This window comes from Hyperolius riggenbachi, chromosome 3, assembly GCF_040937935.1.
Source record: "Hyperolius riggenbachi isolate aHypRig1 chromosome 3, aHypRig1.pri, whole genome shotgun sequence".
Taxonomy (NCBI): Eukaryota; Metazoa; Chordata; class Amphibia; order Anura; family Hyperoliidae; genus Hyperolius; species Hyperolius riggenbachi.
Genome location: NC_090648.1, coordinates 232,626,178 through 232,653,093, shown reverse-complemented (window position 1 = coordinate 232,653,093; position 26,916 = coordinate 232,626,178). Strand labels below are relative to the sequence as shown.

At 41.7% G+C, this 26,916-nt stretch overlaps 1 protein-coding gene across 4 annotated transcripts in view; it reads left to right on the top strand.

The window, feature by feature from the left end:
* Positions 1 to 26,916, top strand: part of FLNC (filamin C) — a 107,641-nt gene that overhangs the window by 53,550 nt on the left and 27,175 nt on the right. For 2 of the 4 annotated variants that reach the window (XM_068275937.1, XM_068275935.1), the window contains exons 2-9: positions 11,073 to 11,321; positions 18,354 to 18,451; positions 20,793 to 20,943; positions 23,934 to 24,052; positions 24,546 to 24,623; positions 25,029 to 25,191; positions 25,380 to 25,580; positions 26,409 to 26,516. In XM_068275937.1, coding sequence (XP_068132038.1) covers positions 11,153 to 11,321; positions 18,354 to 18,451; positions 20,793 to 20,943; positions 23,934 to 24,052; positions 24,546 to 24,623; positions 25,029 to 25,191; positions 25,380 to 25,580; positions 26,409 to 26,516 — 1,087 coding nt within the window. In that variant the 5' untranslated portion in view covers positions 11,073 to 11,152. The remainder of the gene's footprint in view (positions 1 to 11,072; positions 11,322 to 18,353; positions 18,452 to 20,792; positions 20,944 to 23,933; positions 24,053 to 24,545; positions 24,624 to 25,028; positions 25,192 to 25,379; positions 25,581 to 26,408; positions 26,517 to 26,916) is intronic. The other 2 variants (XM_068275936.1, XM_068275938.1) reach the window with 1 other exon arrangement.

Below are 26,916 nucleotides of genomic sequence, written 5' to 3'. Positions count from 1 at the left end.
TTTGATGAAAAATTTCCACATAGCTAAATAGCCTAGGCTAAGCATCACTCAGAGGGAGCAATGTATAGATATAGGAAGTGTATCTCGTGCTTAAAACAACAACTCACTATCATTTGCACAAATGCCGCATTTTCATCCTGATTTTTCCTGAAATTTTGTTTTTTTCCTGGACATAACCTTGCAGCATCCAGGCTCAGCAATTGCGTTGCTTCTGTGTTCCTCAGCAGGGGTCAAAAATGCAACACATGGATTGCACGACGGGAAGCCCCACCGAAGGTAGACAAATGCTTTTTTGAATGGGCAGCTACAGGCTACTGGTTCAGATGCCCGCGTGAACCAGCCCTAAGTTGTTGCGCACAAATGCAGGCAATGCTCAGACACACATGTAGTCATAGTCGTGGTCTGTGGATTTTTTTGCACATACTTATTCCTCCTGTCTGTGTTCCTGTGACGCCTCACAGAGAGTAAATATAATATATATAGATAAGTCAGCTGCTCAGCACAGGGTGAGGCGACAGCTGTCTTTGCTGGACAGTAGCAGGTTTAACGGTTATGCCCAGTTTTTCATAGTAAAAAGAGAACATCACCTGTGCATCTTCTGAAAGAAAGCCTTGTAGATAATTAACAGCAAGATGGGCTCTCTCATGTGTTGTCTTACCACATGTGCTGGCGTTTCATGTGAAGAGGCACACCAATGTCTCATTACTGTCCCAGGAATTTCTATTATGCAGTATATTCTTCACACAAGGAGGACAAGAATGATACCAACTAAACCTGGCCATAATCTCTTCAATTATCTCTTGATTTTTTTGTTTTCAATTTATATTACGATCTAACTTATGATCGATTTTACAATCAACATTATGATCAGTTGCCTTACGACCAATTAAAAGCCAACACTATGGATTCATTTTCGCCCTCAATAGTGATCATATAATCATATAATCGATCATAATATTAATTGTAATCGATATTCAAACATCCGATTGGTAAAAAATGTTGTTTACCGCTGGAGCACATCGACGTCGCAATGTCGACATTCAGGCAGCATTCAAGCTTTTGTTAACAATGTCCTAGATTTAACTACACAATTTGTAAGATAGTCTTACGTCTTTAATATGACAAAGAATTCCAAAGGAGAGTTTCTCAGGACAAATGTATCGGCGGTATGTACAGTTTCACCTCACTGAGCAGCAGCATTGTGTGTCATCTCTTTACTAGGTTTATTTAAAGCAGGTTTTTAAGATAAATATTACCTATGCATAAAAAACATATTCAGAATCAAAATGAAACACAAGAAAAATAGTGTTGTTGCAGCAATGAGGTCCTGGCTGCAGTCTCGTACAGTATGTTGTATGGGTGTAGTCCCTATGGCTGCTCAGTAAGCCATATTAGTCATGATGTTCCTTGGTGTTCTTCCATCTTGTGAGTGACTTTAAGGACTACTGCATGTATGAATATGAAGTAACACCACTTGGCATCAAAAGTCCACTCCCTTTATATCTAGTAAAGTAGAGGAGCAATAGGTCAGGGTCAAGTCTGCTGGAGGACGGGCTTATGATCAACTTGGAAAGGCTACTCCAGATAAATGAATTACTTCAGATGAATATTTTATTCCACCCTTCTGTCATGTGTTTATTAATGAGATGCATACCCTGGGCAGCCCAGATTTTCACATACTGTATGTTGTGTGATTGCTAACAGTACTGTTGTATGTGACACATTCCCTGCATACTCTTTCCTTCATATGGTTTGTTCAGTAAGAGTCAGATGGTGAAGACATTGCTGGTTTGGGGTAGGCTGGCTGGTTCAGTGACAGGTGTCACCCACTTGGTCCAGCCACTTCAGCAGTTGGTCCTGATTCTCCAACAGGAAACAGCTGAGAACACCAAAGCCTGAATAATCTGAAGTCACAACAGCATTCCTGAACATGGCAGCTGTCTCTACACTAGTCCTGACATTCTGTGGCCTCTTGTGCTGTGTGAGTGCTGCTTGTTCATGCTACCAGTTCCTGGAGGCTTTTCCAACCACTTAGATTATAGTGGTGGCTACTGGCATTCTGAGCATCAGTCTTCTGAGTCATACCATTATTACTACCATTTGGTGGATTGGTAGTGCACACAAAATGATAATGTGACTTAACTGTGCATAATATGGTGAACATCACAAGCTACAGGACTGTTAAACACTGTATTGACTTAAAACAGAAGGGTATTTATTTACGGGTAACATGCTCAACAATCAAGACTTGGCCAAGGGCACTGTTTTTACTTCTTACTCCTCCCACTTAAAGACGCTGTATCATGCTCCACACAGTTGTCTCTCCCCCTCTCTCCATTGCAACAGTTCACTTCAGAGGGCTACAGCCTTACAACTCCACCTTGAACTGTCGCTCTGGGGACTGAATACCAATCCCTCCAATCGAAATTCTTCATGCCTGTGTACTCAAGTTTAGTCAAATGTGCATTCAGAATATCTAATTTATATCACATATATAGGTATAGGTTACACTTGTACAAGGACTGTCGGAATCAGGATTCGAATCCTCAAGCAACAATGCAAGGCTTAGGCTGTGCAGACGTGTCGCTAGCCTCAAGGCTAGAGAGACGTTATTTTGCTATGGAGGAGGGAAGAGGCCTGGCGGAGAAGTGCAAGACAAAGCGGCGCAGAGCAGACGGGGTGAGTGTAGAGAACAATGCCCTCGGCCTAATAGAGCAGCAAGCGGATTGATCACTGAGGCACAGAGAGAGGCCAGGGGCCGCTCAACACACGCTAGATTGTAAGCGGAGGTGACCCCGACTGGCAGAGCATCGTATTTTAGCCAGATAGATAACTCGATAGATTGATATCCCAATTTACAGAAAGCCATTTAATGTATTTTGAATAGAAAGAATTTGGTAGGATGATTCGCTAATTATTGCAATAATTTTTAAGGACATTTACAAATTCTAAAGACTCTGGTTCTTTGATATTGGAGAAAAAAAAGGAGATAGAAAATATACATTAAGTAAACTAAACATAAACTTGCTCAAAATGATGAGATCATTGTAGCCGAGCCAGGACAGGTTCCGTTTTCCGTGCAAGTAAGATAAGGAGAATGCAGGGTGTGGAGGAGCAGAGCCATAGAGGAATATGGGGGCAGCATTGGAATGTGTGAATATTCTTCTATCCCTTCTGTCATTTGTGCAGTGGTCTCTGCACTCTTCCCACCCTCCTTCCAAATGACTTGGGGGGGAGTGGTCTACATCCCAATCCCAACCCGTATATTCCTGGACATTCTCTTTGCTTTTGTTATTTAGTTTATGGAAATATTGAGGAGCTCTTGGAATGCAGAGGATGCATGACTCATGTAGTGTTTGTGGCAGTTTTATGTTTTGTACACAAGTGTCTAGCGGAGGCTGCTGTCTTCTGTGTGAAGATGTTTTGTGTGCAGCGGCTACTAATTCGTCATCTAATTGCAGATTGAATTTTAGGATATTTGGCTGTACTGCACATTAGTGAAACAACATTACGTTAGTTGTGATGTGTCAGTGTGACAACAGTTAGCTTGCAATGTAAAGCTCAATGGCATTCATATATTCAATAGAGAAAGGAGAAGCCATATTTCTTTGATAAGGCTGCTCATTAAATCTGCATTTAGTCAGTGTATAATTGTTGCTCTAAGGATTAATACACAGAATATAAATATTCCAAATAAACTCCTATTTACCCCTTGATCCCTAATTCAGTTATAATCTATTGCTATATGGGACAGGATTACTCGCACTATTTCAGGGTACCAAGCTAGTAGTGGATATGCGTTATTGATTGGGGAAATATTTGAAATGCAACATATTTCTGTTATAAGTCCACATTCCTGCCTATGAGTACTGTATTATAATAGCTCTTAAAGTAGTCATGTAAATACCGTATATATTTGCTGTAAAGTTACTAAGCAATTGCTTGCAGAGCCCATCACATGTTCTTGGTGTCAGATCTCTAGGGGGCAAAAGGCAATGCTTTATTGATAGCAAGCAATTTGGGCCCTGGTTCACATTGGGGTGCTTTTCTGCAGTATTTCAGCCTTTTGCTTGCTGATGATCAACAAAGCAAGTGTTCAGTGTATCCCTGTGTGACCATTCTCACTGCAATGTTTGTGATTTGTATATCAGCCACAATTGCAATCACCGAAAAGTTGATGAAAATTCATACTGCGCATTCAGTAGGCGATTGCGTTAATTGATCTCAGTATGAACTAACCCCTAAATTACACTACAATAATTTGCAATGCAATTTTCTTACAATTTTTGCCTACCTTTTCTCTGGATGCTAGGAACATAAGGAGAAAGCTCAGAAAAAATACAGTATGCAGGAGTTTTGTAATCTGGCAAAATCTCAACCCAATCACAAATACTAGTATAAAAAGGTTCCTGTGATTTGAATTATCTTGCTGATGTCCTTGCTTTTTTAATTGTTCATGCAATTGGAGAATGCAGCAAATTCTCATGTAGAATAAAACAGCCCTTAATCAGATGTTTAGTACTGGCAGTACAACAGGACTTCAACAGTCCTGTAAACATGTATTTACATTGGAGCAGGCCAGGCCCGGATTTACATCACAGGAGCCTCTAGGCACAGATGTCCTGACACCTTAGAGTGACTTTGCCCTCCATGAACCTACCGACCTGCCTGCCGAACTTCACCGCAAGTGTGCTGGCTGTCCCAGCTGTCACTTCTCCCTTACTTCCCTTATCCGTCATAGGTACAGGTGCCCCTTAGTATTAGGTAGCCAGAAGTACCCTCAGTATTAAGTAGCCATAAGTTCCCCCAAGTATTAGGTAGCTAGAAATACCCTTAATACTAAGTAGCTAGAGGTGCCCCCGACTGAAGGAAGATCTTATCAGTGGAATGCCAAGAATAGGGTGAGTAACCTCTCATTTATGCTCTCATCAGGAATCTGCATAGGGAAGAAGTAGGGGATTGAGCCGTCTTTCTATTATCAGACGCCTGTAGGCACGTGCCTACAGTGCCTTATGGTAAATCTGGCCCTGGAGCAGGCGGCATCTGCATGCCACATGCAGCATTTATGCCCTGTACAGTAACCACACCACATGCCAACAGCTCACATAATAGTCGACATGAACGCTGCCATTTGGTCACATTATATACCAAGTGAATGATGGTGGATGCTCAAGAGATTGCCAACCTCACTGGGGTCATATCATACCATAGCAAGAGTTGCTGTAAGACCAGTGCATTTACTGTTTTCATAGTAGCAGCCATGTGCATTGATTCACTTTGTTTATTTTATTAATTCAGGAAGTGTTGTACTGACAATGGTGAATGCATGTAACTGCCGTCACTCTTCTTACTAGCCTTTAATAGCCCTAACTATTGTCCAATATGTCCCAGGCAAGATCTGCAGCCTTTTGCCACCTAATAGCAGGCAATGTATAAAAGATCCAGGTCAGGTTTGCTGATTCACTTATGTTCTCCACCAAATAGAAACCTAAGTGACCAGGCCCAGTGTTTTAGTGGCCTAGTCAGTGTAGCAGCCAGGTCATGTGTTTGCCTGTTCATAGGAGCAGTTATCTGTAGTTGTCCTCCTGTCAGGGAACGTGAGTGCTCAGGTTCCTGTTTCTAGTCAGTGCCAAGATACTTTTATCAGCTGATGAAGCTGCCAGACTTCCATTCCTGTGTGAGCAGCCGCTATTCACAGAACTGCCGAATGTTTCCTTAAATAGTCCGCCATTTCTCCCCCACCATTAAGCTGCAGTGATATATAGCCGGGACTGATGTGAAGTAAGGAAAGGATTTGTATGAGGATCTAGTCATATTTTACATGCTGTAAGGCTTAGTGAGTTTATGGCTGTGTTATTTGTCTCTGTAATTCTGCTGGGCAGATATATTGGTAGGTATATATATATTCAGCACATATGACGCTGATTGCCTTGCTGGGCTCCTGGCTTATAGTTCTGTTATTTTTTTGTTGTGTGCCTTGGACTGGAAGAGTTTAGTTATCTCATGCCAAGGATAGAAATGGGGAAGAAGTTTTATATGCGAGAGAAAAGCATGCTTAATTATTTCTGTGAAAAGAGCTAATAAAGCTTAGCCTGCCTGTGAAGTATTGAATTTCATTTTATTTCATAATATAAATATCTGCAGTGATACGTCCTCCTCTGACTTCATGAAATCCATGCCTGAGCCATACGTCATCCCCATATAGTGGGGTTTGTGGTGAGCATCCTTACATCTATTTTGACAGTTTCCAGATGGATCCATGCAGCCGATGATTTGCATGACATCCCTGGACCCTGTGCTGAGAGAAATACATAGGCTGCTATTGCTGATCTCCCAAAAATACACTAGTTCCCGGCTGTCATGCTCATGCTACGTCTTTAAAGTGTATCTGTAGGGGAAAAAAGTGCCCCTCCTGCAAAGGCTTTCCTCGTCCTCCTCCAATAGCCTGTTCCAGTGCTGGGACCCCCTGAAAAGCCAGTTGCTGGTGGTTCACACTTGCACACTAGGTTGGGCTCTGGCGGAAAATGCTGAACCGTCTGTGCCTGCGCTGTAGCACGGACCCGATCGGGCTCTGCTTTTTCCGTCAGAGTCCGAGTAGGGCCATGCTACTACACAGGTGCAGTGCAGCGGTACTTTGGGGTTGCCATTGTTGGATCAGCCTGGCTCAGAGGGACGGGGGAAGCCTATTCAGCATCCAGAGACTTCCTGCTCTGAGGTAAGTATCTAAATTAGACAGAAGTGAGAGGTGGCAGCACTTCCCAAAGCCAGCTGCATCTGAATGACTAGCAGCATAGGTGTGCAGAGCCTTATTATAGGCATGGTATGCATCTTGCATTCAAACCAGATGCACCAAATTTACATTAATGGATGATGTTAGCTTCCAAAACTGTTTGCATGCAAATAATTCCATACTGGACCCTTCCACCACAATGAGGCCATCTTTTTGGAAGGGACCCTAACCTCTAACTAATTAAGAAACGAGCATAGTGTGAACCTGGGAGCAGCTGGCTATAAAATGGTTTACATGTTTTTTAGGGGGCTCTGCACTCCTCTGTTGGTAGTCATACAGATGCGGCCTGGTCTTAGGATGCACTGCCATTTCTCCCCTGTTGTCCAGTATCTAAATTAAGCTGCAGAAAACCTTACAGGTTTGCTTTAACACTTTCTGGCCCTGATTTATTAAAGGGCTGTTCACACTTGTCCTTGAGGAAAAACATGCCATTTCCCACTTGCACAATTCTACATTTGTGGTTTTCGTATTCGTTTTCTGTACAAACTTTTGCACATGCGAATTTACGTGCAAAATACACATTTTATTTACATTTTCTGAGTTCTTATTGACTTGCATCACACACTAAAAAAACCCCTTAAAAATATCTGGAATGCAAATTCGTATAGGAACGCAAATAAAATGTGATGACATTGAAATATATTAGATTTTCTGAAACGTTCGAATCGCGCACAGGTCTTAACAAGTGTTGCAATATTAATTATTGCCTAATAACAGTCAATTATAAAAAAAAAATACCACTCCAGCTTTGCTGGAATCCTTGGGCTCTTCACAGTTCTCCAATGCTCTCCATCCATAGTAAGTCAGAGCCTGTGAGTTACTGACCCAGAACAAGTATACAGATCAGAAGTTCTGACTTCTCTCCAAGTTCGCTGCATGTAAGATCCTAATAAGAACCAGACAAACAGCATGTTTGGAAAGAGGCCCGCAATAGCAGCATACATACTCCATCTAGTGCAGGTTTCATCTGTTTCCCACTAGTCCTGTGTCCTAGCAGAATTCAGTCACTCCACAGAAAGGTTTAGCACTACGTCCAGCTGTACCTGGAGGTGTCAGAGGCCACAAGGTAGACTCCTACTTCCAAACATTACCTGCTGACATGCTGAAACTACCAAAGGTGGAAACACTGTCATAATTGTCAAGCCTCAGCTTCTACATACAGCAGGAACTTGGTTGATAGTAAGAAAAGTTCTTATTTTATGGCAGTTTTCTTGGCTATTAAAGAGACTCTGAAGCGAGTCTAAATCTACATTTTTAACTTCTATTTATGTTAAACACTATAGCTCATGCTAAAACACTGCATCCCCGCGGCAAAACTAGGGGTTTATACCCCCAAATACCCTGGGCTAAGTGCGGGGAGCGCTTCTGCTTGAGGCAGAGCTTAGGGCTGTAGCTCTGCCTCTTAGTGCGTCATTCCCCGCTGATCGACGCCTCTCCCCGCCCCTCTCAATCTTACGTCACTGAGAAGGGCGGGGAGATCCACAGACAGATTGACGCGCATGGAGGTAGAGCTGCAGCTCAAAGCTCTGCCTCCATGGGCAGCAAAATCCACGACCAAGAAAGTCATGTTTTTTTGCACAGGGGATTTGGAGGGTATAAACCCCTCATTTTGCTGCGGGGTGTGGCGTTTTAGCAAAAGCTATAGCGCTTAACATAAATAGAAGTTAAAAACGTGGATTTAGACTCTTCAGAGACTCTTTAATTAGCTCCAAAGACTCTTCAATTAGCTCCCAAAACAATAAAACCAGTATAGCGCAGTGGTGGAAATCTAGAGGGGTGCAGGCATGGCTCATGCCCTGGGCGCCACAACACCATGGGCTCTATGCCTGCCCCTGTGCTGCGGCCTATGCCTGCCCCTGTGCTGTGTCGCCATGCCTGCTCCTGTGCTGAGCAGCCACACTTGCCTCCATGGCTCACCGTCACTCAGAGTTCAGATCATGTTAATTCTGTTATCTGGGGAACATGGCTACTTTTATGTATATAGGGCACACTTGACTATTTCATTATTTTATCGCACCTGGCTATTTAATTTGTTTATCATGAGGCATCTGGCTACTTGATTATTTTATTTGGAGGTGTGTGACTGGTTGGTGCAATTTCAGTGTTTGCCATAGGCGCTATATTACCCAGATACGCCACTGAAATACAGAATTACTTGATGTAAGCTGAATTCAGTTGATGAAATAAGCAGCCTTTCTGAAGGAGTTTTTTTGTCTATAGTCACAGCTCGGAAAAAAACAAATGGCTTCAAAGTCTCTAGTACTGAACAGCATATAAGAAAAAAAAAAAGAGTTTGAGTACAGTATTCCATGCTCTTTGCATTCATAGTAGTTCGTTGAAGGATCAGCTTCCAGGAGAGAGTCCCATCATCAATGTCTCATCATACGGACAAATCCAACGTGATACATTACTGTCACTGAGCAATGCAACCCGAGGGAGGGGGTTTCCACATAGAACCTGACCGCCTTTAAAGGTAGCCTGTGAAATGGGAAATGTCATAGTCTAGAATTGTATACAGATGTACTGGTGACGTGCAACTCAGCTGCAATGTACAGATACACAATGAAAAGACATTGCAATTTACTGGTCACACAATGCAGACTGCATTTATACAGCACAACGTGGGAAGATCATACAAACTATTAGTATTATTAAAGTGGATTAGAATAGCTTAGCTTCAGACTCTCCTGAATGACATCATTTTGGGAGCCAAAAAGCATTATCATCATTTAGAGATTTGGCTGCACCTCTTAAAGTTGAATGTTTACTACTAAATAGCCAACTACATGAAAAGAAGGTGAAACCTGTTTTGTTTTTTCCAGAGTAATTCCAAGGTAATTAGAACTGTCAGAAGCAGTCTACAGTTTACCTAATTTCTATAATGCAGATACGGCTAAGAAACAAATCTACACATCAGCTTGTTTTACTGTTGTAAGTGACTGTAGTACATCTCTGGAAAGACGCACAAAGGCCATGGCTTTTTTATACTCACTTGAGAGTTCTTATCTGGTGTCTGTAAATGTTCCTGGTTTCTGCCTGGTGGCTCCCAGATTAGGCTGACAGAATTACACACTAACTAGGTCATGAGGAAACTGCTATTCCACCCTCCCATTGGCAAGAACAATAGTTTGTACCCAGAAGTGTGACTATAAACCATAGGGCACCATAACCACTGGGGGAACGTTCTGATAACTATAAGCGAGGCCTTACAGATTTTCCATTCCACTACAGCGGCTACGAAAGATCTCCCTTCATCTTTGTTGATTTACTGCCTATTAAAAACCCCTATTACAACTTCCCACTACAAAAAAGGGCACCCATAAAAGCCAATAGTAGAATATAGGTAAATGTACCAAAATTCTACTCAGAATGCAAATGATGATAGTAAAATATCAGTAAGAAATACCAATATTTTAATAAACTTTAACATAACCCTATTCTGAAACGGAACCATCCCTTTAACCGTAACCCCCCCCCCAACACACACACGCACAGTTAACCTTAACCACCCCCCATGGCTAACTTTAAGTACCTCCCAACAGCTAACTGTAACCGCCCCCTCACGCCAATCTGCCCACTCCAAAAACTGCACATTTTCGGGCACCTCTTTTACTGGCAATCCGTGGAAACCAGTTTTGTTGTCCTGTATCATGCAATTAGGATATTGTACATACAGTGCTGGGAGGGCCAGTAAAAAATTGCACTGGGGCCAATGGCTCTGTTGTTGTTGTCAGTGCCTTATATACTTCTGTACTAAGGAGTGGACACTCATTTCTAAACTTACCAAATCTAAAAACTGGGACTACCACATAGACAGAGCTTGACGATTGCATATTTCTTATGACAGAACTATACATATGTGGTGGTGAAGCTGTCTTCTCTAGCCATAACATGTTGAGGTATAGTTTAACAGGAAGGGTAAAAACTCTGTCAGGTGTTGCTTGATATCTTGTTTGGGTGGAACTACAATAGCAACTCGCCACCACAGTGATGTGCTGACATGAATCAAGTTTATAGGACACCTTACTGATGGATATGTGCAAATAGCAAGCTTGTGTACTGAAAGTGCAGCAAGAAAAATCCCACACTTAACACAATGATGAATATATAATGTTAATGATGGATCTTTATAAACACTTAATTTTTTTAACACCTAAAAGAAAATGAGTTTGAGTTTTGGAACTTGTGCAAAGTTTAATAAGTGATGACATTATTAAGAATATTTTCATTCAGTGGCTGGAAAATATTTGGCTGACAGATGTAATGCTTTTTTTGCTTACAGATTCAAAGGCAATTGTGGATGGGAACCTTAAGCTGATCCTGGGCTTGATTTGGACTCTCATTCTGCACTACTCCATTTCTATGCCTATGTGGGAGGATGAAGATGAAGAAGATGCCAAGAAACAAACACCAAAGCAAAGGCTTCTGGGATGGATTCAAAACAAAATCCCACAACTACCCATTACCAACTTTCACCGGGACTGGCAAGACGGCAAAGCTTTGGGTGCTCTGGTGGACAACTGTGCTCCTGGTATGTCAGAATTATACAATCCATTAGGGAATATATACCAGCTGGAGAGGTGCAGCAAAATATTGTAACATTAACCCTTTCCAATCGAATTTAGCAATCACCCACTACCCCCAGCACTTACTTTATTTCTGCTGTGTGTGGAGGATGTGACTGATTGATGTATGTTGAAGAGGGAAGAGCCAGATTTGTCTCTATCTTCTTGCACTAGAGCAAGGAGCTTGCGCACTGTAGCCCACCCCAATTGCACGTGTGCAAATAAAAAAATCCAGAATTACGTGTTGCAGCGTGGTGTCGGAGGGGATCAAAGTGACTAACTTTATTTAACACTTTGGGCCACATAGGGTGATACTGTACTGGACTAAATCTGACGAGGGCACCCCTAGTAATGAGCTAATTATTTTAAAATTACCCAAACAGAGGTTCCCTATTCTGTTTGGTCAGAATCATTGGCCAGTAAGCACGGGCTTAGTATAAATAGCCCATATTCAATGTACTTTTTCTCCAAGGAGAGAATTCTTAATTTTTTTTTTAAATAACTTTTCAGCACTTTGCAATTGAAAAAGTACCAAAACGTAGGTGAAGAAGTACTGACAACATTATTTTGAGTATTTTCTTGCTTTCTGATGGCTTAAAATGCATTGTATTGAAAAATGTAAAAATATCACCAAGGAGAAAACTCAGGAGAAAAATTCTATTGCATATGGTCCTGGATGTCATCTGGAATGGTCACACACCACCTTTGAGTGTATATGCCCTGGGGCAATAAAATACATCCGTGATGGGTCTGTTAGCTTCCAAAAACAGTGTATAACATCTGCCAAAAACTACTTTTTTAAGCAAAAAACCAGGGCCCATATGCAATAACATTTTTCTACTGAGTTTTCTCTTTGGTGATATTTTTACAACTTGTGAATAAAATGCCCTTTGAACAACCAGCAGGCAAGAAAATACTTAAAATAATATTGATAATACTTTTTCACCTACGTTTGATACTTTTTCAATTGCAAAGTGCTTATTTGAAAGAGTACCGGTAGTTGAAAAATGATCTCCTAGGAGAAATCTCAGGAGAAAAAATGAATTGCATATGGGCCCAGGTTTTAAAAGCACTGGGACTTATAGAAGGACTTCATGGAGCACGAAAGGAGTCATAAATATTCTTTTGAAGTTTATTTTTGCAATTAAATCATTAACAAATTTTACAAAGCATTACAAAAATATGTGTGACACAGAATTCCTTCTCTTCGCTCATCACTATTTACAATTATGAACTAATGACCAAACTTACTTTCATAGATAAATAGGAGACACTTTCTACTTATTTACTGTGTGAAATAAGTTTATTTTATCATAGTCATAATGCAGATGCCGTTACAACTCACCTCCCCAACACAAGAGGACTATACAAATACTAAAATGATGATGTTTGTCAAATTGTCATCATATTAGTAAAACTATAACAGTCCTTTGACACTTCTTACTTCATACAAAATTTGCATAATCCTGTATCAACTTAAAATTATTTGCATCTTATTGACCATTGATAGAAATATTTTCTAGGTAAACATTCGATTTTCATCTCAGGGGTTAAGAATATAATGTGAAAAGCATATTCCAAACCACGAATGATGTGAGCAGCAGCCAAGTATTAGGTCATAGACAGAAGTATCTTCAGATTTCCATGGGACATCTCCCACACCCCATGCATTGTCAAAAGAAAAAAAAAAAAAAAAACCTGGGCAGCCCTAAGACGGCTCCTGCTTTGTCTCACAGCATCTGCCTAATGTATATAGCACATTCAGATATGTACTAAGCTGCCATCCCAAATCTTACCCCCTGTCAGCACACCCCAGCATCATTATTATTATTATTGTACTGTTCCCTAACAATGCAGCTTACTGAACCTCATGTACTGAGGCTCTCATAGGTTGCCACAAATGATTCTGAAAATCTGGGCAGGCTAAAAAGAAAATTCTGCTAGCAGATGGCAAAATCATATCAAATGATCATGAGGGTTTCTGAAAGGGCAATTTGTGATTGTACTATAGCAGTTGCCTACTCATGCTTGAACTGTGAACTTCATTAAAGGGACACTTAAGCCATGAATAAAAAATCAGTTTTACTTGCCTGGGGCTTCTATCAGCCCCCTGCAGCTGTCCCGTGCCCTCGCAGTCACTCTCGTATCCTCCAGTCTCCCTCCTGATAGGGAGTCGGTGGGCTTTCTGCGCCTGAGCAGGCCTGGCCACGCGTATCCTTCATGTTCCCGTCCTCAATAGCGTCCTGCACAGGAGCATGAAGAAAAATATGTGTGGCCGAGCCTGTCAGCGAAAATGAAACCAGCTAGTGGCGGGGGACCGGAGGCTCCGTGAATGACTGCAAAGGCACATTCAGATATGTACTAAGGGGGCTTGTAGAAGCCCGATGAAAGTAAAACTGATTTTTTTATTTCTGGCTTAAGCATCCCTTTAAAGAGACTCTGAAGTCTCACAAAATCTCCCTTTTTACTTACAAATCCTCCGAAACACCGCTAATCCCACGGCTAAACGAGTCCTCTTTGTACCCCAAATCCCCGGGGCAAAAATCCACGACATGGATTTTGCTGCCCGGGAGGCAGAGCTTTCGGCTGTAACCCTGCCTCAAGCGCGTCAATCTGCATGCAGATCTCCGCCCCTCTCAGTGAAGGAAGATTGAGAGGGGCAGGGAGAGGCGGCGATCGGAGCAGATTGAAGCGCCTAGAGGCAGGGTTACAGCCGAAAGCCCTGCCTCTTATAGGTAGCGATCCCCGGATTTTGCTCCAGGGATTTGGGGGACAAAGAGAACTTGTTTAGCCAAGGGATAGCGGCGTCTCAGCTAGTACCATATTGCACAAGAGGATTTGTAAGTAAAAAGGGAGATTTTGTGAGGCTTCGGAGTCTCTTTAAAGTGAATCAGGGCAGTCAGTAGTTCTGAGTTAAAAGCACTGGGAATTTACAGTCTCTTGTCTCTATAAATACTAAATTGGATAACAAGACTTCTGGGACATTGGAGGTGACCTCAGAAAGGACATGGTTATGTTGATTTCCAGAAGGATTTGCCCTGTAAAGGTCCAAACACATGCTATATAAAAGTCGGCACAAACAAATTTCTGACATGATACTCATTATAGAATGGGAAGTAGTTAAATACTGCAAGCGGAAGCAGCGTAACGCACAGCATGCATGCATTCTGTAAAACAATGTTGTTTAAACAACATTGTACACACATGGCCAACTGCATGATATCTGCCCAACAGCCCTCTGAGTTGATGCATTGGATGTACTGGACAAAATGCTCGATATTGGTCGCTCGTTGTCATTCGGTTACATTTTTTGCGACATTGCAAAATCTGTTGTTTCTATGGATGTTTCCAGCAAGTTTTGTATAGCACGTGTACATAGCTTTAGGCTAAATAATAATACACGGGTCTACTTTACACCTATACAACATCAAGGACCACTGTGGAGACCTTAAAGGCCCCAGTATAGATTCTCTTTTTCACATTAATTTTTTGCAAAAAAAAAAAAAGTGGAATTATTTTCTTTCATTTCATTCTTCTCTGAAGTGAAGAATCCCTTTGTGGCTGCCATCAGTTTATCAGTACTACATGCCTATAACTAATGGCCCATACTCACGGGCAACTTCTAGGGCCTGTCGCCAGCACACGTGAGCGTGTGGGCGACAGGCCGGCGACAGCTCCTCGCCAGGTCCCTCCGCGCACACACGCGGAAGAGGGACCAGCGGCGCGACGGAAGCTGTCGCCGACGTTCCTCCTCCCCCCGCCGGAACCTCCGTATACTTCAATGGAGGTTGCTGTCACTAGTCCGCGTACTCACGCGGACTAGCGACAGTTGCGGCGGAGTTGCGGCGGCGACTGTCGCCAGGCGATTGACCGCGCCAATCGCCCAGCGACATCAGCGACGGTTCGGGGTGCGCGCCCGTGCAACGCCGCATACTTACGGGCGACCTGTCGCTGCAACACGCGTGCGCCGCGTGTTGCGACGACATTTGTAGCCCGTGAGTATGGGCCATTACACTACTCCTATTATTATCTTGTCAGGGTATTCATAGTATATTACCAGTTTAAAGGGACTAGTCAGGTTATTGTAAAAGGAATCCTATGTCCAGTTTTCAGCGTAACTGTATGCTTCTGCTGTTCCCTTTCCAGGACAAGTGAGAAATGCAGTTGTAACACTATCCAGTATAGCTGTCTGTCTGCTTGCCAGAGAAAGAGAGGGTGGGGGCAAGATGTGTGTAATCTCATATAAGGCAAGACACAGAGCACTGTATACCCTCATCCTGCACAATCCCATCAGGCAGAGACAAATAAAAGCCAGCAGCCACATATATGCATCTCACTTTATTCTTTCCTTTCCCTGATATGTGAGGTGACGAGTATTATTCACTAGCTAGAATTAGAACAGGACTTTAAGAATATTATAATTGATTTTCTTAGATATACATTTCATATTGTAGTCTAGGAGATTTTACAACAGACATACTAAAATGTCAGTGTACTTTTTTTCTGGAGCTGACAGGAATACTGCTGACAGGAATTGTGGACAAATTATTGCAGAACCGTGTTGTTCCAGCCCACTAGCTCAACTACTTGGAATTAGGCTCCTTTCCCACTAGGTGCTGTGCTGTCCGTTCTGACGGACTGCACATAGGATGCGACAAGCAAAGTAACATGAAAGTCTATTGACTATTAAAGTGTTCCAGTGTGTTACATTGTAGCGCCTCCGGGAACATTTAATTGCAGGACGCAAGCGATATCCTGTCCAGTGAATTAGAACTAGCGCTGCTGATACGTGTCAAAACGCAACTTCCCACTGTTATGCCGTGTGTCGTAGCGCGTACACAAAAAAGGGCCCTTAGTAAACAGTGGTCCGCTTAAAGAGAGTCTGAAGCCAATTTGAAAATGGCTTTTTACCTTTTATTTATGTTAGGCATGTTTACCCCTGTTAAAATGTTGTAATCCCGCGGCAGAACGAGGGTTTTTTACCCCCCGAATCCCCTGTGGCACATTGCGGGGAGCGCTTCCTTGAGAGGCAGAGCTTTTGGCTGTAGATCTGCCTCTACACGCGTCTATCAGCGCGGATCGCCGCCTCTCCTTGCCCCTCTCAGTTTTCCTTCACTGAGAGGGGCGGGGGAGAGGCGGAGATACGCGCTGATTGACAAGCATGAAGGCAGAGCTACAGCCGAAAGCTCTGCCTCCCTGGGCAGCAAAATCCATGACCAAGAAAGTCGTGGATTTTGCACAGGGGATTTGGGGGGTAAAAAAATCCTCGTTCTGCCGCGGGATAGCAGCGTTTTAACAGGGGCAAACATGCCTAACATAAATAAAAGGTAAAAAGCCGTTTAAGTGGCTTCAGAGTCTCTTTAATAAAGGCATATCTAAAACATAAATAGGCCAACAGAAACATATGAAGGTGACCAGGCTGAGCTGGGGAATTTTATTGTTTCATGTTTCTGCAAGTATCAGTTAGTTTTTTCTCATCTACAGCTTTGTTGTGGCACAGCTAAGAAACTATAATTGCTAATCTGATATCAAATCCCAGCTCCTAGCACCAGAGTTTTTATATCCTGTGTAGGCCCTCAGGGATGGAATTTGTTTTTCTCTAATCTTAAATCACTTTTAAAGTACCCAGCAGGAGTTCCTGCACCATCAGCTTCCTGCACCACAGACTTAAAGGAGTTATCAGCAAAATAATGAAAAATGAGCTTTACTCACCTGTGGCTTTCTCCAGCCCCTTGCAGCCGACTATCCTACGCCGACCGCTCCACTCCCCGCCGCTGTCCCAGTCTCCGTAGTCGGTATTCAGGCTGACCGCGGGGCAGCCTTACTGCGGCTGCGCAAAGCGCCGCTGTCATTCAAGCCCACGTGGGCCGCGGCAAATTGCGCAGGCGCAGTAGTTCTGCACCTGCGCAGTTCGCGGCGGCCCATGTGGGCTTGATTGACAGCGGCGCTTTGCGCAGCCGCAATAAGGCTGACCCCGTGGTCAGCCTGAATACCGACTGCGGAGACTGGGACAGCGGCGGGGAGCGGAGCGGTCTACGTGGGACAGTCGGCTGCAAGGGGCTGGAGAAAGCCCCAGGTAAAGCTCATTTTTCATTATTTCGCTGATAACCCCTTTAAGTTGGTGTAGGCTGCATTCTTCCCAGGAAGTTCTGTCACACCCATTTACAGCCTGATCAACATGACTATACAATCAAAGCTTGAGGAAGTAGTTCATTCAACAGATACAATTTACTATTTAAGTTGAGCTGCTTTGAGATACATGATCAAGTTTTTAAATAGTATTTTTGGCTGCTTAAACCTAACATTTCCAATTTTCCATGTACCCCTTACTTAAGTTCAGTTATCACAATAAGCAAGTGATATGCATGAAAACATATTAATATTCTGTATCAGGGATGGTCGTAGTCAGCCAACTTTGCTACGCTGGAACTACGCGTAGTTTTACGCAATTACGCTTCGCCAAAGTACGGCTTCGCAATCAAATATTTGCTTCGTATGCATTTTGTAGACTATGCGTTAAAATACGCAATTACGCGTAGTGCGAAGCGTAGTGTGCGGATGCTTATGCCCGTATGCAGAAACTTTTACGCATTAATTGCTCTGTAAATGCTTAAACTGGGAACTCTTCTATGTGTACATTCCCCTTTCCAATTCGTAAATTTGAAAGCTTACAATCGCACACGGAAAATTAGACGCGAGTAACGCATTCGTAGTTCACTACGCAATACACATCTTAACTACGCATAGTGGGCGTAAGCTACACATAGCAGTACTTCGCTACGTGTGCATTCGTAAGCGTAGTTTTGAAACTTCACCTTCGAAGTACTATGCGTAGATGCGAACTACAATGCGTAAATTTGCACTGGTGTACTTTCTGCTCATCCCTGTTCTGTATAGAGAGAGCACATGCCATTCTGGCTGTAACTTAGAGCACTACAGTATTTCAATGTTAAATGAGCATAATTAATAACACTCGTGATGTTGGTTTTTCACACTAGGCCTGTGTCCAGACTGGGAGGCTTGGGATCCCAACCAACCTGTGGAGAATGCAAGAGAAGCTATGCAGCAGGCTGATGACTGGCTAGGTGTACCACAGGTGAGAGAATGTGGCAGGTCCACTGAGATTGTGGCTCGCTGACTAAATCTAATAATGATTAGCGTGAATGTATGATGAGAACAAAGGCAGGAATATATGATTTTTAATTTGGCTGCAAATGATCACACCATGCAAAGCAAGCACAGGTAATTATGAAGATAAGATTTTTCACATCTCCAAGAAAATAGAAGTCCCCCACCATTATGTTTTATAAAAGCCTCCAGCACAATATTGATATATTTGTTCAGGAATGAACACTTGGGAAGGATCCATGGCCATAAGGAATATAAAACAGAATTGCACTAGACCTAGCACTACAAGGCATGAGTACTGTGGCAAAAAATGGGTGTGAGTGTGAAACAGGTCATGGGCAGAGTCAAATGTGCATAGACCTAACATCGTTGTAAACAAGAGACTCAGCAAAGCTTTGGATAAAGCCCACTATCCTTTAATAAAAATAAGGCCCTCCTTACCATACAAACAGCAGAGACATAGCAAAATAGATCTTTTTCCACTTCTTAGATTATAATTAAGAAGGCAGATCCCCCATATAACAATTAGGCAGCATGCTACCCCAAAACACATAATTCTGCAGTGTGTGCACAATTAGGCAGTGTTTACTGCTCAATAAAAGATGCAATTAGGCAGCCTGTCCTCTCAAACATACTCAGGGCTATAGTCCACTGCAGCGCTTTAAGCTACGCTTTGAAATCGCCGGCAATTTCAAAAGCGCTAGGCTAAAAGTGAATGGAGTGGAGGCCACAGAGCGATTGGGATTTGCCGAAATCGCAATTGTGGGTCCTGTGATATTCCAGTGTGATTTTTGGAGCAATCTAATAGAGGAAAGTGATGGTCCCAAATCGCTTTCCTCGAAGTCACTCCAAAATCACTCGTTTTAAAGTTGCAAAATCATTATCAACACTTTGAGAATGATTTTGCTGCGCAACTGGGGCGTCCAGCCTCAGGCAGTAATTCATATAAGTAGGCAGAGTGTCTGCTAAACATAAGTAACCAGAGTACCCCTTAAATCCTCAAACATAAATCAGCACAGTGCCCCCTAAATCCCCTAACATAATTAGGCAGAGTACCCCAGTATTTGTTAAGGCATATTATAACTGTATGCATATTTTGTGTGGTTTCAATAAACTTCTTTTGTGGTCTGAAGGTTTTTTAATCCATGTGTTTAGTCTCTCGTGGGAGTACATGAACACAGAAAGACTGTGTCCTGAATTTGCCTTCCTCACCGTCAGAATGGCTGTCAGTTCCCTTGAAACATTTGTTCTGATTCCAGCTGTCATATTACAGTGAAGGTTTGCATATGCAACAGCAAAAAATAACTGATTGCTATAGGCAACTTGCGCAGATGCTTTCTAAAAATGAGACCCTGGGCTACGGTTTTACCTCTCATAAGGAAAAGCTGTTCTAAGTTATTTGTAGACCAGTAGCTACCAACCGTGCCTCCAACATCACATGACATAGAGAGGGTGACAGCTGGCCAATGAAAGCAGCTTGGTGAGGAGAGGTGAGAGCAATTTATGACTCAGGTATGAGCTTTTCTCCATGAACATAAGAGAATAATCAGTTTCGGAGCTCAGAAAAATCACACTGGAATCAGGCATGAAGCAGCCATCAGTGTTGACAACTCATCCCTTAAATTACTGACACATCTAAGTTATACAGGTTCTGGGGCTACTTACACATAATCAGTGCCTTAACTGCATCTACCTAGCCATGAAACCTGTATAATTCATATGTGTCAGTAATTAAAGGGATGAGTTGGCAACACTGGCAGCCATAAGATGGAAACCTATATAATGTTTTACAGGTTTGCTTTACTCCACATGATTTTAACACAGACCTAATTTAAAACTGGACACTCAATGAATAGTCTGTGTATGAGCTCACTGACATCCACCCATGTGCACAATACCAGAATAAACCCCAGACAAAGTTATTCATGCAGCTGCTTCTGAACTCTAAACTTTTTTGCCTGCAGCAAGTCATCAACTAAGAATGGTTTGGTTACAGTTCAAGAACTAATTGTACAGTAAAAGCAGTCTCAATACTGGAAATACTAATATCTTCCACACGTGTATCTATGTGATAATTTCCTGATGCATATCAAGGATTTCTCTGCTGAGCTCAAAGCTCCTGCTTAATTACTGGTGTTACACTTTCAGCCTTATGTGTATACATAAATATTTATTTGTACCTCATACTGTGTGAATACATAATTTTTATATTTTTGTACAACAAACTTGTGAATGCATAATTGTTATATTTTAGCACAGTCATAAGTAACCTTTTAAATACCGACTTCTGTGATATTCTGCTTTTATAGGTTATAGCCCCTGAAGAAATTGTGGACCCCAATGTAGATGAGCATTCAGTCATGACCTACCTGTCCCAGTTCCCCAAGGCCAAGCTGAAGCCAGGTGCTCCTCTACGCTCCAAGCAACTCCACCCAAAGAAGGCCAATGCCTATGGGCCAGGTATGGGGAATAGCACTCTTGCCACTAGTTTCATAAAGTTAGTCAGTACTTTAGAGTGGAACTCTGTCCAAAACCTTTTTTTTCCTGTGTGTGTGTGTGTGGGGGGGGGGGGGCTAAGAAATGGTAATAGGCTCTGTTTTATTGCTGTCTGTATCATCAGGAGGGGTTTCCTTTGATTCCTGTTTGGTCATAAAATGGCTAGATGGTTTGGTCATAAGAAGCCAGGAAATAAAATTAAATTCTTCTCAGCAGGCATATAGAATTTTTTTTTTTAAATAAAGTGGGAATAGTAGTTGATAAGGTTTTATTTCCTTTTTTCCAGAGATTTCACTCACTTCCTCATTTCATAAGAGGTCATCACCAAGGTAGAAATATAAACACAGCAGAAGTTCTAACCTTTTCCCTTTCTAGTCAAGCTAGAAAATGTTTGGCCAGACTTCTAGTAAATTCTGACTTTGTTTTGGCACTTCTCAGTTCGGATATCCATGTACAAGTCTGCTGTGCTGTGATTTGGTTCACAAGCTCTCGTTATGTTTGAGCCGGCACATGATCACGTGTCCCCTAGCTGCCTTCTCAGAGCTGACATTGATGCTTGTCATCACAATGAATGGATTTTGGTCAGTGGTATCGATAAAATGGGTTCCTTGTGCAAAATCGCTTGCTTTCAGTTTGTAAAACACATGCATTCATGGAAACATATGCAAACCTGTCGGGTGAAAACAAGCCCTTGTGATCATTATTTTTACAATTATTAAGGTTTAAATTAAGTTGAGTATTGAAAGGGATACAAAAATCACTAAGGAGTATAGTCATAAAAGAAAAGGCAAAAAGCCATAAAGCTATAACAACCCATATGCACTGAACTTTGTACGTAGGGCTGCGTTTCTTTTATAGTTTTTTTTACAAGCCTAACTCAACTTTAATCAGCTGTTTTGTGCTAGTAGTTAAGGGTTAAAGTGGGAGACCAGGTAGCCCCCGCAGTTCCCTTCCCGCTGGCTCTGTCAGTGTAACACAATGTCTGGGTGAGCTCATGCTCTCAATCCGCTCTGCTCCATCTCTACTTGGCAGCATCAGGATTGTTACAATATGTTGATCTGAAGCAGTCAAACTGCATGCTGCCAAAACTCCCAAATGTGGACAATTAGGAGTCAGCCAGAACCAAAATACAAACTTCAGTGAGGATTTAGTGAGTCCCAGCAGCCCTGCACATATCTCGAGAAGGAACAATGAGAATATACAGCATAGCCAGACCTACCATGTGTTCTTCCTCTACAACGTTTGATCCGCAGAGCAGTATGAACAGAAAAATAGCACACATTTTAGTATTGGGCTGGCTGACAATGGATGGTGGCAATGAGATGGCAATTTTATCGGTGTGCTATATTTTGTTTAAAAGATGACTACACATATTAGCCAGAAGGGGGTTTAGCTAGACACACAATACTCATTCCTTGACTGATTAAACAATCATTTTTATGAAGTCGAATCACATCACAAAAAGAAGTGTGATTACAATCAAATTTGGGCGGACCGATTTTGCTACACTGCAAGCTTTTGTACTGCTCAATGGAGTACACAGTATTTAATTTCAAACTAGAATGACATTTTCAAACCTTCCCCATTTTCAAATGAATGTATATCAAAATGGACAGACTATGGTAGGGATTAATGGGGACCATTTTCCTTACTTTTCTCCTAGGAGATATTTTTTCATCTCCTGCTTGCAATAACTTTTCAGCACTCAATTAAAAATGTACCAAAAAGTAGGTAAAACGATACTGCCAAAATTACTGTGAGTATTTTTCTTGCTTTCTCATGGCTTAAAAGGCATTTTATTGATTAGGTGTGAACATATTCCCTAGGAGAAAACTTAGGAGAAAAAAGTGAATTGAATGGGGGCCACTGTGTCTGTCAGTGTATTGCTTCACATTAAAGTGACTCTGTAACAAAAATTACAACGTTTTTTCTACCATCCTACAAGTTCCTAAACCTATTCTAATGTGATCTGGCTTGCTGCAGCTCTTTCTACTATAACCATCTCTGTAATAAATCAATGTATCTTTCCCCTGTCAGACTTGTCGGCCTGTGTCTGGAAGGCTGCCAAGTTCTTCAGTGTTGAACTGTTCCTCTATGCACACTCCAGTGTGTGTTTTATTTACATAAGCCATCAGCTTCTCTGCTATCTTATCAGTGATAGAAGAGAGCTGGATAAAAATCCTCCTCTGGAGGCTGTGAAAGGAGCTGGTCTGTCACATACTAAGGAATTAACGACATAGGCAGAGCTGTCTGCAGGAAGCCTGTAATGTTCAGTGCATGAGAGAAGCTGGGGACAGAAGGTAAACACACACAAGTGATCTCTTGAGATTCAGAAGTAAGGCTGTATACAGCCTGCTTGTGTATGGATGTATTTTCTATGTGTGGACATGCTGTACATCAACCTACTTCCTGTTTTGGTGGCCATTTTGTTTGTTTATAAACAAACTTTTTAAAACAGTTTTTGACTACTTTTAATGCGGCGGGGAGCGGTGAAATTGTGACAGAGGGTAATAGGAGATGTCCCCTAACGCACTGGTATGTTTACTTTTGTGCGATTTTAACAATACAGATTCTCTTTAAAGCAAATATGACAACGTACTTCTCTGTATAGCTGTGAAGAGAGTAGCATGATCATCTGAGCAGTCACTGGAAAAACTGAGGTGAGGGCCTTTACTTTAGAAAGCAGAAACGGATTGACTAGTCATTTTTGGAAATAACGTTTGACAGATTACTCAGTCACAGATCTTCTGGCACATGGTATTTATGGTGAAATAAGAAGCACACAGACGTTTGCTTATTTTTTAACTATTTATTCAAATTGTACCTCTTACCTATAGCTACTGATGATTTATTGTTTGTGTACGTCATACACATGTATGTCTTGAGTTTAGTGATACTGTAACGCAATTGTACTTGTTTAGCACTTATTTCTGTATTGTCTGATTTCATTTCAGGAATTGAGCCACAAGGAAACATGGTTCTGAAACCCGCATATTTCACAGTGGAAACTATCGAGGCTGGCCTGGGGGAAGTGCTGGTATTTGTAGAAGACCCTGAGGGCCACACTGAAGAGGTAAGCATTAAGCTGAGGATTTACTTTTACCATCAAGGGGAATATTCCAAGGAGAATCTCTTATTGGCTGCATCCAATAGGACAATTGTGTGACTAATGGTATAGTCTCTAAGTCACCTTCACTAACCATGAAAAATCTGTGCAAATGAACTAGAGCATTAGTTAATTCTAGTGTAATTTGTGAAAATCACATGAATGCTTGCTAGTAGAGGTTCTTGAGCTTTTCTTGGAAGAGGTGCAGACATATTTGGAGAGTAATAAAACATTTAGTTACAGTAAGCTTATTCCAAGTCCTAGCTTGCATATTCACTATGATAGTTGAATTTCCATGCTGTGGGTAGTGTTCCCCAGTATTATTATAGCATGTCTTCCTTTATTAACAACTGACTGTATGGCCTTATTGGCCTAATACCCCTTGGCCCATACAGTTATGTTAGGAGTACTCCATAATTGTGTGTTTACGCAAACTTACCTACAAAAATTTATTTTCCAGGCCAAAGTTGTCCCAAACAACGACAAGAACAGAACCTACTCAGTCAGCTATGTGCCAAAGGTGGCTGGACTACACAAGGTAATAGAAATCGGCATATTTAGTGTTCAGACAGTAAGTCAGATTATTATTATTACGTGCAAAGTAGAGTGAAGATGCTACTTATACTGTATATACATTAACAGCCTGCAAAATTACAGATCATTTTTCTTCATTATAGAACAGACTAAAGAGTAACTATTTGACTGGTTGCTATTGTAGCACCACTAATTTACTCTGCTCTATTCTATTAGACATTAAAGACACAAAATCTGAAAATTATATATTGATTATCTTTATATTCATTGATGCTGATGGCTCAAATCAGTGAATGATAAATCAGTTATATAGGTATCAGACTTATGTATTTGTGCTTGTAAAATATGTATGCTGTTATGAATACATTCCTACAGCTTCATATGGACAACTTTTCATTCTTTCTCACAGGTCACAGTGCTATTTGCTGGTCAGAACATCAATAAAAGTCCATTTAATGTCAACGTTGCCATGGCACTTGGAGATGCAAACAAAGTGACAGCAAGGGGTCCCGGTCTGGAACCTGTGGGGAATGTTGCCAACAAGCCAACTTACTTTGATATTTACACTGCAGGTAGACATAACTTAACTCATCTGTTGTTGAAGCAGAAATACAAAACCTCTGTTTTACTTCCAAATTAAATATGTACAGTACCGGCAACAGATACAACATTTGGTAGGATGTGCATATGCTAAGACCTGTCCTTTGGTTATGCAACTGTAAGGATGTATGAACTACACACATCTCCTTGTTTTTCATAGGCGCTGGTTCAGGTGATGTTGGGGTGGTCATAGTTGATCCTCAGAATCGTCAAGACACAGTAGAAGTCATCCTAGAAGACAAAGGTGACAGCATCTATCGCTGCACATACAGACCCAACATAGAAGGACCACACAAGATCTTCATTACCTTTGCTGGTGCCCAGATCCCAAAGTGTCCCTATGTTGTCAACATCTCAGAAGGTGAGACTGTCACTAAGCAGAAATTGCTGTTAGATCATCATAAGTCCAGTGCAGTGCCTCATATTTCAACCTATGTTGCGTTCATCTTGCTGTTTGTTTAATACCGAGTATGAGTATCATCAGTACATGGCATTGGCTCAGAAAACACCATCTAATTCTTCATGAATCCCTTCCCAGTTTTGTGTTGCTTCCATTGTATAGTTACACTAAACACACCAGCATCTTATCATACCATACACATTATTCTCCTATTATTACCACACTTACTGATAAAACCCAACAAACCCTAGGCACATAAAATACATTTTATTATTTTACATTTTGCTCAACTGCACCCATTATGCTGTAATGCAAAGGACACATGTACTATTTTTTTTTATATTAAAACTGTCATTTGGCAATTATAGCTTATTTTTTCAGAAGTATTGTTCAGTTATGGTTTCAAACAATGAGTTATGTTGGAATAAAGTATCTTAGTATCTGTAATGCTCATAACAGGTACACACTTTGGGGGTGTAGGTGAGGGAAAAAGAAAAGCATGATTTTAGTGGGAGTACTATAGGTTACACTGGCATATTGTATTATTTCTAATAAATCCAGCACACCACCAGTTGAAAATAAGAACAAATAATTTGCTTAATCATCTATCTTATACATGTCCCAGTGCATTGCATGGATCATGGCATGCATAAAAGTGGCAAGGCATCAAGGAGATTGGCCATCACCGTTTACATACGCGTGTCACCTTGTGCTTGTTGGTTGCCATGTTGTACAGTTGTCTTTGCTTTATATGATCTTCTTTCCCCATGTTTCTTTGCTTTCCCATAGCTATTGCCTTGGCTCTCAGCACCCCTCCCTTGCAGGTCACCCCTCCTCCTGAAAAAGCTAAGAAAGTGGCTCCCCCACCTCCACCTAAACCTAAACCACGCAAAACAAGTTAGTATGGCCTGAGCATGGCCTAGCAAGCGTGAGAGAGCATAGCCTCAGGAATGTCTATATAGAGAAGACATAGCCCGTGCATGGCCATACTTTTGTGAATAGGCTTTAGAAATAGTTGTGTCCTGTGTATGAATCTGCACGCTCCAAGCATGGACTGTCCTCTGACAATGCCTTGCATATGGCTTTTTAGGCTTGAATACATATTCTTGCACACAGCAATGGGCACTCTATGTCTTATTTATCTGGATTTTGAGGTAAAATTTACCAACCCCTTTTTTTTACGTTTATGTTTACATGTTTCATGATTTCATATTCATTTTTTCCTTCTGCAGAGGTGTAACTCCTTGGAAGCAGTCCCTGCAGTTGCAGAGAGGCCCTGAGTCTATGGGGTACCCCA